The sequence below is a fragment of the Uloborus diversus genome, chromosome 6 (assembly GCF_026930045.1).
Source record: "Uloborus diversus isolate 005 chromosome 6, Udiv.v.3.1, whole genome shotgun sequence".
NCBI lineage: Eukaryota > Metazoa > Arthropoda > Arachnida > Araneae > Uloboridae > Uloborus > Uloborus diversus.
Genome location: NC_072736.1, coordinates 12,677,540 through 12,691,379, shown reverse-complemented (window position 1 = coordinate 12,691,379; position 13,840 = coordinate 12,677,540). Strand labels below are relative to the sequence as shown.

At 31.8% G+C, this 13,840-nt stretch overlaps 1 protein-coding gene across 1 annotated transcript in view; it reads left to right on the top strand.

Moving 5' to 3' along the window:
- The window catches only part of LOC129225150 (protein PALS2-like), a 48,420-nt gene extending 39,509 nt beyond the window's left edge, over positions 1-8,911 (top strand). The window contains 3 exon segments of the mRNA XM_054859711.1: positions 2,021-2,152; positions 2,890-2,961; positions 5,831-8,911. Of these exon segments, the coding sequence (XP_054715686.1) occupies positions 2,021-2,152; positions 2,890-2,961; positions 5,831-6,007 (381 nt within the window). The 3' untranslated portion in view covers positions 6,008-8,911.
- Positions 8,912-13,840: the final 4,929 nt, after the last annotated feature.

The following is a 13,840-nucleotide window of genomic DNA, read 5'->3' as shown; positions in this document are numbered from 1 at the left end:
ATTGTTTCAAATTCTTTCAAGAACACATTCATTTTCGCAGCAATTTTCGATTGGGGTGGGATTAGTCTCGTGGATGATTGACATCGAGGATGGGAAAACGGGATACAGGAATCAGGAATCGATTAATAAAAAGTCATGGCCAAGCTGTAAGCAATGACGAAGCCCACGAGGGTCTGTGCATTCTCGTAGACTACAGTGCTGATCGCGGAACATGCTTTATTGCTTTTGGAACTTCGCTTATGTCTGTATGGTATTAAAAGGGACGAAACGTATAACCTGGAATTTCTACATTCTTTTTAAATTACAGTACAGTAGAACCTCGATTAACCGAGCTTCGATTAAACGAGGTTTCTGTTAACCAAGCCGATAATGAAGTCTATTTTTAAAAAAATATATTGTACATTTAATAAAATGATGAAATTTCAATTTGAAAATAAAAATAATTTCTGAAAATTTGTGTTTTTTAAATGCATAATTTAATGTTTAACTTTGTAGTATTTAAAAAAAAAATTAAAACTTACTAAAAATTATTTTCCATTTTAGAGTTTTTTAACTGTAAAACATTACTTTTTATGTGTTCATCTTTTTAAAATATTCTATTGTATTTTTAATTCATACATTTTTATTAATTTGCGATCTCCTGACAAGTTTTTATACAAAGTTTCTATTCACCGAGATTTCCGACATCCGAGGCACTAGCGGTCCCAATTAACTCGGATAATCGATGTTCTACTGTACATAAATTGAAGTTACATTGATTGGTTTACCAATGTTAACTTTTCGCTTTTAAGCTTATTTTGGGGTTTTTTGCTTATGCGAGAATCTCACTTGTGTGCGAAAAATTTGTTGTCCCCTTTGGTTGCGTATAAGTGAGAGTATTTCTACGTTGGAACAATTAAATTACTTCTGGCTCACTTTTCCTTTTTTTTTTCAATTTTTAAAAAAAAATTCAGAAAAAACTTTTTTCTACTGCCTTAAAATTTCCAGAAATTTTGCAGCTTTATGTTTGTTTGTGCATTTTGGTGACTGTGTTGAAAAAGCAAAATTTAATACTCTTAGTAGGATTCGTAAATGAAAAATCTTTGTTTTCTTTGTCTCACACTCTCATCCAGTGCAATAATAAAATATTTCTGGATTATATGTGGCAATGTAGATACCGAACATTAAAAATATTAGATGTGTGTGACTACTGAGACTTGGCAAGTGAAAGAAAATAGGACTTTTCTATATTTTTAAATATCAAAAGACATGATGACCTCTGTGATCAAACCAGTGCTGTAATTGGAAGAAAAAAGTTTTGGAGAACTCTCCTTTGAGTTGGGGGGTTCCCAAAAAGAAAAGATGGTTTGAAACCAATTTACATTACATTTGAAGTATTTTTACAATGAACACTTTTGTTTTGATTTACAGCATTTACCCTAACTATAGCACTGGGCATAAAAAACTATGCAGTATAGGGAGTCCAGGTATAATTGAGTTCTACCGTTCCTGAAATTTGGTGCTTAATATTTTTTTTAATCTTATTTTAAACTCTATGAAAAATCTTAAATTGTTGAAAGCAATCCAGTCTTACTTACTGAAAATAAGCACTTTAAGAATAATTGTATACAGAAAAAGAATTGTAAAAATGAATTTGAATATAGGTTCAAAGCTTGAATAAAGCTAATTTTGAAAACACTCAAACTTTTATCGCTGATTTTTTTCCTTCAAAGGGAAAAACTTGTGCCTTCAGAAACTTCAAAGCAAAAGAACTTGAAGAGATTTTGATGTTAAACTTAATTGGGGTCATCTGAATAATATAAAAGTTTTGCACAAAAGTGAAAATTTAATTTTGAAAAGAATGTCCAACAAAAGTTATAAAAACGGATAATTTTGTGAAATTTGTATTAAGCTTTGATGTTAAATATAATTAATCCCAAATTCTCATAAATATTTTTTAGTTTCTTCTTCTTTTTATTGCAATTTTTTTTTTTTGTGTGTGTGTGTGTGTAACCAAAACTGTTTAAAATTTCTTGTACAGGTTCTAAAATACCTAAAGACATCCGAGTTTATGCCCTACGTTGTTTTCATTGCTGCCCCTCCAATGGATCAACTAAGGCACATGCAGTTTGATTCTGGAAGAAGTTATAATTATAGCAGCAGAAATCTTACTGTAAGTTCCCAATTTTAGATAAAATGTATTTAAATCCTCTGTAAGAATTATTGTTTTAAACAATAGTATATAAAATGCCATGTAATCCTTTTTTTATACTGTCGAATCTAGACTTATGCGAAAGATCCCTCGCGAAAGTCAAAATTTTGCTTTGTGAAAAAAACGTATGTTTTTTGTTTATTACTTTTTGTTTATTACTTTTACTGAAACATCGCAGTAAGATAGGAATGCAGTCTTGACTTCCTTAAAAGCTTTTATTTCTACTCTCAAATTTATTAAAGAATGGTAAATATCGCTTGAAGTTGTTTTTAGCCATTTTTCCCTTTGAAAAATTATTTCCTTTGAAAAATTACATATGATTTTTGAAAAACTACTTAATTTCCATTTTTTTCTCATCAAATTCCTAAAAACGGACAAATATTCCTGGATATACCCCTGCCCTTATCCTCAAAAAATTGGCAAAAATTAAGTTATACTTCACTTTCTGATTAAATATTTCTGCAGACAAAAATACATTAAAATGAGTAAAAGTTAGTCCTTGACTAAGACTTGAAATTTGGCTAACACTTTAAAAATTTGGCTAATCTACTGGCGAACAATTCGAAATCCTTAGCGTGATCCCTGCTGTATAATTTGCAAATCATCTACTATTATTTTCTTAATGAGTAGTTTATTAATATACTATGCAAAAAATTTATTTATGTACTTAATGCCTTATTTTCTTTAATTCTTTACAGTTTGACCGTGCTCTGGGCAGACATGGATCAAGACGTGCAAGGACCATGGAAAGTTTGGCTTCATTATATGAGGTATGACAAAAATATATGCAATGATCTTTAAAAATAACACAAAAATCTTACTATGTAAAAAGAAGTATTTTTCTCAGACCCGAGATTCTTTCGTGATCTTCAATTTTCCATAGTTTGTCCTTTTCCAATTTTTGCTATTTTTCTCGTTTTCCCCTGTGATTTGTGTTTGTGGATGGATTTCTTTTTTTATTGTTTATATTATTATTTTATTTTATTTATTTATTATTACTGTTATTATTATTTATTTTATTTTTTTTAGCAATCACGATTGCTTATTGTTCTCACTTGACTGTTTTGATGTTCCTTTGATTTTATTTCCCCCCCCCCCCTCCCCACCTCTCTCTGCAGCACCACCGTTGGCCGGGCGCCTCACGATGCCGCTCCTCTAGTGAAAAGCTGTAGGTTGCGTCACTTACTTGCCTACACTTACACATACACACACAAACACATACACACGAGCATACATACAGACACAAACACATACACACGCGCATGCATACATTCAGACACAAACACATACACACACATACACCTACATACATATACCCCCCCCCCCACACAAACACACATACCCCCCACACACACAAACACACATGCCTACTTACACACACACACTTGCGATTGCAAAAAAACATAATTTGAATTTAAGATGTCAAAGTTCAAATTATTATTATTATTATTATTTTTTTTTTTTGGTGTGAAGTTGCTAATTCTTTCTTATTGCTGAATTGATCTTGAAAGACTTTGCAACAAATAATTTTGAGACAGAAAACCTGAAGTACAAAACTTATGCGATCTGGAGATGACCTCAAAACACATTGCTTTTAGTCTCTTTTAATCTCGATTTTTAAATTTTCTTTTTTCCCACTATTTGTAACTATCAGATATCCCATTTTGAGTTTTTCTTTCTGCTTCCTCTTCCATTTCCAGCATCTGTGTGATGAAATGAGCAGAGTTTTTTTTTTTTTTTAATTATTGTTTCTTCTTTTTTAAATCCTTATCAAGATTTGAAATTTTTTGCTTTCAGAGCTTTAAAAGTTGTCTTCAAAATGTATATTAATGTGTTTTAATATTTTCATTTAATTAAAATTTTTATTCATCTGTGTGGAAGCAACAAATGCACAAAGGCAAACAAATGCCTAAAAACGGCATTTAAAGTATTTTTCTTTACAGGGAAAAATCAATACCTCTCAAAAAAAAAAGTTAGATATGGTACAAAAATTTAGAATGTTTGTATTATTTTAGTAGGTTTAAAAATTATTCAGAGGATAATCTGCCACAATGTGTTAAATTCAAATCTTTGATTCAACCTGATAACCCAGTAAAAATTCTATTTTTTCTCCAACTACGTGCAAAAGCAATGTTTCCTAAAAATCTCATCAATATATTTTACTAATATTTCTATATAATATCCAGTATTAGGTTTGATAAATATATATTGAAGAAATTAGAAGATATATTATAATTATAGGAAACAATTAGCGTTTTGTTCAGCAGTGTTAGTCCCCCCAACTAAAAGTTCTTTGTTTCAAAAACAGTTGAGATTCTATTGTAGATTTGTTTTTCTGTACAAAAAATGCAAAACAGATTTAAGACGGAAACTGTTGTAATTTTGTATGCACTTTTAAATATTTCCAGTTTTCTGTTTTGTATGAATTTCCTCTTTTTGTTTCATGTTATGAAACAACTAACATGTAATATGTCTGAAAATATTTACTTTCTGATTACCTTTGAAAAATCTGCAAATAAAAAAGGATAAAGCCTTTGAATTTCATAAAAGTTCATATTTTGACCCGGATTATTTTTTAATCAAAACGAATGAACTGTCCATTTAATTCAATTTGTGCTTTGAAAGTGTGTTACATAGTGGATATTTTATAATTTCCTAATATTTCGGTTTAGAATGTTAGTATGAAATTCAATTGTTGAAATTCATTGTTAAAGTAGAGTAGACCCTCATTTTACGTGGGGGTTACGTTTAATGGAAATGCCGCTTAATTGAGACCTAATACTAGCGTTAAAAGATGGGTTTGGTTCCGTAGATAATAAGATATTTCATTCTATTGATGACTAATTGTATAATAAGTTTAATGTGTACTTATATTGACTTTTATGCACAACATGCATAAAGAAAACAAATTAATATTGGGTTCTTTATATAAAGAGGAGCTGGCTATGATAGTCTTTTGGCAGTCATTAAGAATTTTTCTCTGTAATTCTTTGCAGAACATTAACACATCCATGATCACTTGCATCATTTCCGTGATAGAATCTTCCTTCACTAACAAATCGGAAAGATCATTTCTATTGTCTAGGAATGGCTCAAGATTTTCAATGTGAGAAATTTTTGTTGTGTGTCACAGACGTCGGTATCCTCATTGGTTTCGACCTCCTTTGTCACTCCTAAAAGCTCTTCTTCCAGTGAGTTCTGAACTGTGTGAGTTTAATAACTTAACTTCTGGAAAGAACTCTGGAACCAATCACATAAAATGTCCCCATTTTCCCAAGCTCGATTAATAGCACACCAAAATGCTTTTTATTGCGTGTAATCTGCAATCTTTAGGAGTTTGGATTTTGAAAGAGGGGAAAATTTTATGTTTGCATTGCTATATCTGCGTAAAACTGAAACTCATCCTCGTAAAATAAAATAAATGTGTCATATAATCGAAGCCGAGTAAAACGAGGGTCTACTGTACTTCTTTTTTCTTTTTCTTAATGTGGACCACTTCTGTTTTAGGAATATTTATCTAATTGTCACAGTTCTTATTAGGCTATTGCTCTAACTTTTTGGATTTTTATCTAGTTTTGAACAATATTCTCTCTTACGAATTTTTGACATAACACTACATTGTCACATTAATTGCAACAGGAAGAAGATCTTCAAACCACAGTTGAAGAAAGTGCCAGGCTGCAGCGTGCATATGAAAGATACTTTGATTTAGTTCTTCTAAATGCAAATTTTAATAAAACCTTTGAAGAACTGAAAGCTGCGATTGATGCATTGACTACACAACCACAGTGGGTGCCTATATCTTGGGTTTATTGAGGTCCAGCAAGATTGTTCATACTTCAACATATTTTATAACAATGTGTGATAAAAAAAAATTAGTTTTGAACTAAAAGCTCTGATTTTATGACAGTTGTTGAATCTTTATGTATGTATAAGGTGACCATACGTTTAATTTTGAACAAGATAATGCCTTTTCAGGCAGCCTGCTTGTTGTCCCATCAAGTTTTCGAACGCTGCAATATTTTTTAAGTGACAGAAAGGGAGGCAGAATGTTTTAGACAAAAGTCGCTGGGTGGCATTGTGTTAGCATTTTCTTACCAATGTAAATCATGCAAACTTTTGCATATTTATTGATTGTTTTATATCTTCCAGACCTCAATGCACCAGCATAAAAGGAGTTTGCACTTATGAATAATTTTGGTTTCTAGTGGAAAAACACATTTGCAAATTATAATTCTTGAAGTAATGTTGATTACAAGAGTAAATAATATAAAATCCTGCCATAGATTTCATTCTTGATTAAAATTTTCACCAAATGTGCTCAGGCAATTTTATGCATTAAAAATGCAATGCTACATCAACTCTGATTATTTAAGTGTTAATTTTTTTAATAAGCATTAAGTAAAAAATATGCAATTTCTTTTTTAAATGTACTAGCAGCAGGCTCGTTATTTAGAGGGATCAGGAGGTGGCAATTGACCCCCCCCCCCCCCCCCCCCCCGCTTTGAAAAATAAGTAAATCCATATATGTTGGCGTAATTTTATTTATTCATTTATTTTTTCAGTGTAAGATGCATTAAGTATATACCCTTTGATCCCTTCTGGAAAAAATTGAAATGATGGGCCTGACCAGCAGTTGCCTAATTTTGTTAACTGTTTCACTTTGAGGGAAAACAATAAATGGTCACCTTATGTATGTGTGTGAGAGTTTAATCTGAGATACGTCATGTTGACAGAGACTATTAAAAAATGAAAAATGCTCAATGTAAATTCACAGTTCATAATATAGTTTGTCATATTTGTCTTGTATTGTCAATTACTTACCTTTGTTTTCTGGAAAGCATTTATCTACTCATTTCATCTAACCATGTGTCGGTAACAACTTAAAATGGTTTAAAATAATCTGAATGTCTCATGTATTGTATTTCAGCTTTCAATTTAACCCCTTGAAATATGATAGGATCTCGGAGGCATGTATCTACAGTGCAAGGACGGATCCAGCTTTTAGTTTTGAAAATGCACAAGGGTCATTTTTGACAATAAATACCCCCCTATTTATTGTCAAAAATGACTCTTGTGATCTTTGGCGGTGATCTTTCCCCCTAAGTCCCCTTGTGGTCTTTTTAAAAACATAAGTCCCAAAATTTCTGCTTCATGCTATCTTGGATCACTTACAGGGAGATCGTGACCCCCCCCCCCCCAACCCCTTCTGGATCCACACCTGCTACAACTGACATTTGAAACTGTTTAAGCCTATGATGGAACATGAAATGAAAGACATCTATACATCATGGTGTGCCAAAGGATAATGTTATTATAAATTTATTGTAATTTGCTAGGGGGAATTGTTAGGGTTAATTTCTTACACTATTCAGTTGAGAAAAAAAATGAATTATCTCCAAATTCACTTTTATTTTTATTGCATTGTAAAAATGTCAAAAGATTATTGAGAAAATGGACCTGGCCCAAGAAAATGGATCTGGTCCAAAATGGACCAGGACACAGATGCATGAGTATCCTCCTAATTGTGTAATTGGGGAAAATTTGTCGTCAACATTAGTTAAGAGCGCTAAGTCTTATGCAGTGGACAAAAGACGGGCACTCATTTTCCAATTGGAATTCTATGGGATGGGCTGCTGACTGTTGGTATGCATTCAGATGAGTAATTAAGGGTGGATCCTGTTTTTGCTTTTGAAGGCGGATTGGCTAAAAGGGGGGGGGGGGGGACTTAAAGTGCAATTTTCAGACATAAATAGCGGATCTGAGATGAATTTTTTGAAATATGCATCCCGAAAATGCTGCTTTAGGCTAAATTTCATTACTTATTGACTAGAGGGTGGGAGGGGTATGGTACCCCTTCTGGATCTGCGCTTGTTAATAGTGATGCTTGCTAAATTGCAAACAAAAAATCGTCCTCACAGGATTAAGTTGTATGCTTTTAAATTGTCTTAAGCTCTGCATTGTTTTGTATTATTGATTCTTGAAATGTAAAAAACCTGGTGAATTGATGCTGCGGTCATTTTAAATAATGTATTGGTGCTCGCAGTTAAAATCAAGCTTTGTATTGCATTATTGGTTGAGTTTATAACTCAAGTATTTGCTTGAGGTGCAACAAATTATATTTATTTAAAATATTTGTTACGTTTAATGGTAGGAGTGAATCCTTTGTTATATTTTAATGATTATTTTAGGTTTTGAGAATCTCATATGCATTATTTTTCTTTGTAGGTGGTGGTAAAGGATTTTATTTCATTTAAAGATATATTGATATTTTAAAAATATTTTTAGTTTTTATTTCTGTATTTTAGACATTTTTACTTTTGCTTGGCCATTTTTCTGTTGTTTCAGCTTTTTAAAAAAGGATGTGATAAATATTGTTTTGGGTATTTTCATGACTGATAAATGTCAAATCAGTTGTTGTATGCACTTAATTTTAAAGTGATTCAGATTATGAGTTTTTTAAGCAGCTATTTTTTTCTAGATTTATTTTTACTTTTACTTTTACACTAATGAACACAATTTAAATCCCAAGTGCATTACATTGTATTTCATAAACATTCCATTTCCCTGATATATTTATACTAACTGTTTTATATACCTTGTGTCGTTTTTACTATGGCTGTCGTTTAGCAATCCTTATATCATATTATTGTGTAGCCGTTTTTTTTCTAATCACATATATTTTCTCTGAAAGTTTGAAATAAATTTCTAGGACTATGTTTATCACTTTGTTTTCATCTATTTTTACTCAACATGCATGTACAAAAAAAAAAAAAGGGGGGCATTTTTCAAAACACAAAATTGCATCAATCAGACAACTATTTAGATGAAATACCATTTTAAGCTTCTGCCGAGGTGGCTAAAACCACTTTTAGAAACCGGTTAAAACCGGCATGGCCAAAACTCAGAAAATTGCATAAAAGTAATCATTGATTCACAACAGAAACTTAGCATGAGAAAATAATGAAATGTTAACCAAAGCACAATTTAATTGCAATAGCATTCAAAATCAAATATTACATTATTTGTACTCTGCAGCTGTCTCTAAGAAAAGGTGGTTTGAAAATATAAATGGTTTCTTAATTTAATATGCATAGAGCAGAGATTTAAGATACTCTTGCAGCAGAAGAACTAGACGGCACTGCCATCAAGGAACAAGCAAGATTCAGGAAACTTTCATCCATTGTATATATTTTTTTAGACTGGTCCACCATGTGATCTAGTAACTTTAAACACTTGACTGGAAAAAAGGTTTTGTGGAATGGGGTCAATTTGTTTTTCAAAGCTGTGATTTTGGGTCATGTAGTATTATATGCAGGTTAATATTGGCAAAGTAAAATTCTGGCATTTTCTCCATGACCGCATGATAATTTCAATCCCAAGCATTTCAGATGAAGCATATAAGCTAGCAAATGACAATCAGTAACTGCCAGCTTAAATCTGTATGTTAATTCTTTTTCCTAAGCGCCCTTAAGATTCTCCTCCTTTGTTGTATTAATCCAAATGATACGAGCATCTGCAATTAAACAGTCATCTTTCTGAACAAAATTAAAGGCAATGGCAATGGGTTTTAATTCTTGAAATGATGAAATTGAAGTACATTTTGTAGTTTACTTAAACAAATATCCTTTAGTAATTACATGAATTATAAAGATACTTTTTAGTTTTTTCCGGGTATAACCAGTTTCTGTCACTGACAGGGCAAAAACCAGTTTCTACCGGCAGAAAGCCAACCCTGTTACAAAGAAATTTTTGTTCAAATACTGTAAAAGCATTTTTTGTTCCTCCAAAATGAAGATAACAGTGATTTCGTACATTGAAAATTTCGTGAATTTAATATGAAAAGACTGAAAGCAAAAAATGTTTCCCAAGGCTTAAATTTTCCCAATTGCGACGGGCATGCGAAAACTTAAGTCTCGAGAACGTAAGTGCTTTTACAGTATTCACAAAATAAAGTAAATGTTATAGAAGAGGATCGGATGGTATTCAACTACCCTGGCCGGATTGTAATAAGGGGCCATTCATTAGGATGATTGTTGTAATTTCGGACCCTACCCTACTCCCATGTAAGGGTTTGTAAGATTTTTCAAACCCCTCCCTCCTATTCTTACGTAAGATTTCATTTCGTTTTTAAAAATATTAAAAGGTTTTTAGAAAAGGATCAGTTGCATTAAAACTTCCAGTTTGACGTGCATCAAATATTTTTTTCAACTGATAAGTTATATTATTTTATTGCTGTCAACTACATATTAACATTACATCAAGATGTCAAGGTTGATGCAAGAAATTTTGCTAGTAGGGTCCGTATTTCACCAGAAATGTGTTTTTATGAATGAAACTCAAAACTCAATTGTTGATCGTTATTTTTTTTTCATCACAGCCTTTCACTTTTATCAGTTTGTTGCATTTCATCATCATTATTGTGATTGGCCAAAGACCTCTTCGATTTGAGCAAAATTTTACGCACGGATTAGGTCGTAAGTCTTGCAAACAAAATTCTCTGAAAATTGTCCTCGATGAGTGAGCATTTTCGATACACTCTCGCAAATCGAACTCTCCAAGCATCCAAGTCTATAATGTGGAACAGAATTTGCCAACGAACAGTTTGCTGTTTACTGTTTACAATCATTTCATATTGTTTTCCATTTCTAATTATTACTTTGATCTATTTACTATCTTCCCTTTGTCAATGTTACTGTTTATTTCTACACAGGAATATTACATATTATTATTTGCACTGAGTAATCTAATATTGTATTCGTGCCGATAAATGCCAAAAGTTTCCTTTAAAAATTTAACTAGAACATACTTGTATCATAGCAGATCGTCGTAATTTTGCAATATATACTACTCAGAGTCCGTTTCCCCAAGCCAATTATGTTGCAAAATATTTTCGTATCTCATATTGTTACACTTGGATGAGTAGGATGATAATGATTACAGGGTGGCGACAGATCAGGGAAATCAGGGAGATCAGGGAAAAGTCAGGGAACTTTATTAATCAGGGAAAAGTCAGGGAAATATCAGGGAACTTTGAAAAAATAACAAAAAATCAGGGAAAATTGATTTTATGAAGAAAAAAAATTTTTTTACTTTACAAAAATAAGTAGTCTAATTCCCTATGCATTTTCCGCCAATTATCTGTTCAAAAAAAAAAGTGAAATTAATGAAGTGCGATTATACACTGCCGCATATTTGTGCGACTTTTTTCCTCAACGTCAAAGTATTGAATCTTACTTATTGACCACAGGATGAACTTCCTAAGATTGCTTCTGTGTCTGTTAGGTTGTTCATTTTACCTTGCTTGAAATTTCCTTTTACGCTTTCAATGCTACGTAAAATAAACAATCATACAGGCAAAGAGGAAGCCTTCATTAAGGCCTTAGCTCCTTTGCCTTTATTCCATTGTCTCGAAGTAATTAGCGTACTGTAATCACGATTTCAGGAAGAAATCTTTGGTTTTTGAATTAATACTATAAAAGCTTAAATGTTATTACTTCTTCGCGTTTTTAATTTAATTGCTATAGTTGAACTTTCAATAAAAAAAACTTTGTTTTTTGCCGTTATACTATTTGTTGATATAATGCCGCTATACTATTTGTTGCAGATTATAAAGGTTTTCTTTTCTTCAGACTTAAGTGATTCTTTAATGTTATAACCAAGTTGTATTCTTCTTTTATATATTTTGAAATTAACTAATTACTTTTTTTCCCTTGCATTTCAAAGTTGTTTGTTACAAAAGCAATCTAAGATTTTTTTCGTTACATACTGAAATCATTTGAAATAGAGTTAACTTGTGTACTTAAGTAAATATCTTTATTTTTTTATTGTTAAAATGCTGTATTCATTCATTAAAACCTATGTTCTTGACTAGAGAAAAGCTCCCTATGAATGGATGTCAAAAGGTTTCATCTGTTTTGCATAAATATGTCAATTAGTTACATAAGAATAACTACATTACTTCTATTCTTTCACTATTACTTGTAATTCGTGCAACAATTATTATACTGTTTGAAAACTTAGTTCAAAATAATTTCAATTACTTTTTAGTTCTATCATAAATACACATATGTTTTTAAGAGTAATTTTAATAGTTTCTTAAAATTCTTATGCTAAATGGTTTCTGGAAGTAAAGTATTTTTTTTTTTTTTTAATTTTCTATAATCTTTCCATTGTAGAAAAATTTAATATACTGTTTTGTAGTTCCCCCCCCCCCCCCAAAAAAAATTACTTTTTATGTATTTTTTAAACTATTTTATTAAAAAAGTAGCATCTTTTTAAAATATATCTTTAGTTCAACAACTTTACACAACTTAAAACATTTAAAGTACTACATTTTATACAAACATACAATGGATTTCAAGTAGAGCAGAGAAAGAAAACCATTATCATTGGCAACGTAAATCAGGGAAATTTGATGAACTTAATCAGGAAAATCAGGGAAAAGTCAGGGAACTTTTTTCCACAGTTCCTGTCGCCACCCTGGATTAGTATGAGCAAGGACGGACTGGGCACATATTAATATTGCGCAGTTGCCAGCCCCTAAAAGGGTGGTGGACCAGCAACCCAAGGGTGCATGGTTTCTTTAAAAAAATGGTTTATATATATATATATATATATATATATATATATTAAAAAATACAGCTTTATTTAAAATTAAAAAGCCTTTTCATATGCATTTTTGGGATGGTTTCCGCCTGGAGCATAAGGTGTTTATTGCCCCACAAAGAGAACTCTGGAGCCGGTTTCTGCCACAGAAGAACAAGCACTGCAACTTGGTACTTGTATTGTTTGAAATGCTTACACCAAAGTCTAATTTTAAAATGTTTTTTGGAGCGGAGAAAAATAGAGTCATCTATTATGAGTTACCCTGTTAACTTCTACTTGAATATTAATTTAAAACGAATTTAAAGCATGCAGCCCAGTTCAAAAAAGCACGTTATATCCGACCACGTGATGTAAAATTGATGTCATATAAGAAAAAGAAGAAGCAGAAAAAAAGAATATTAGGTAACTAACTGTTTTTTAAGCTACTAGGGGGCTCTGCCCCCTGCTCGTTAATGCCTATCAACCCCTGAAGATTGCTTCACAATCTTATTTGATTCGCAAAGGTTTAAATCGTCAATTAGAAAGAAACAGATTAAAAATGCATTATGAGCTTTGGATCAAAAAGTACCCCTCCCTCGGGTTTCAAAATATCTTGTACCAACTTGAAGAACCGTAAGAGCTAAGGGGCTCCTGAGCATTGCAAAACTGCAGTTTTGTACGTTTGAAAAGTCGTTTTCATGTTCGTGGTCTCTAGTAATATATTTTGCTCTTTAGCTGGGGGCTTGAATTTAGTTGAGCCTAAGATTTTCCGCTAAAATCGAAACCTTAAAGTTTGTGAATAAGAAAGAAGAAACATGCGAATCGAAAAGACGTAGTTGTGGCAACGCCAAATAAAACATCAATAATTTTAGTGGAGATGATATTATTTGAACTTTATTTTTCATTGGCTTGTAACTTTTTTTTCCTTTGGAGATAGAAACTTGATTTTTCGACCATAAGTCGAGTTAGATCTAGAGTAAAAAAAAGCCACTCTTTCCAGTGGTGTCAAAAAGAAAACTGTGGGACAATTCCTTCGCTTTTTACTGATAGATTTAATGAAGA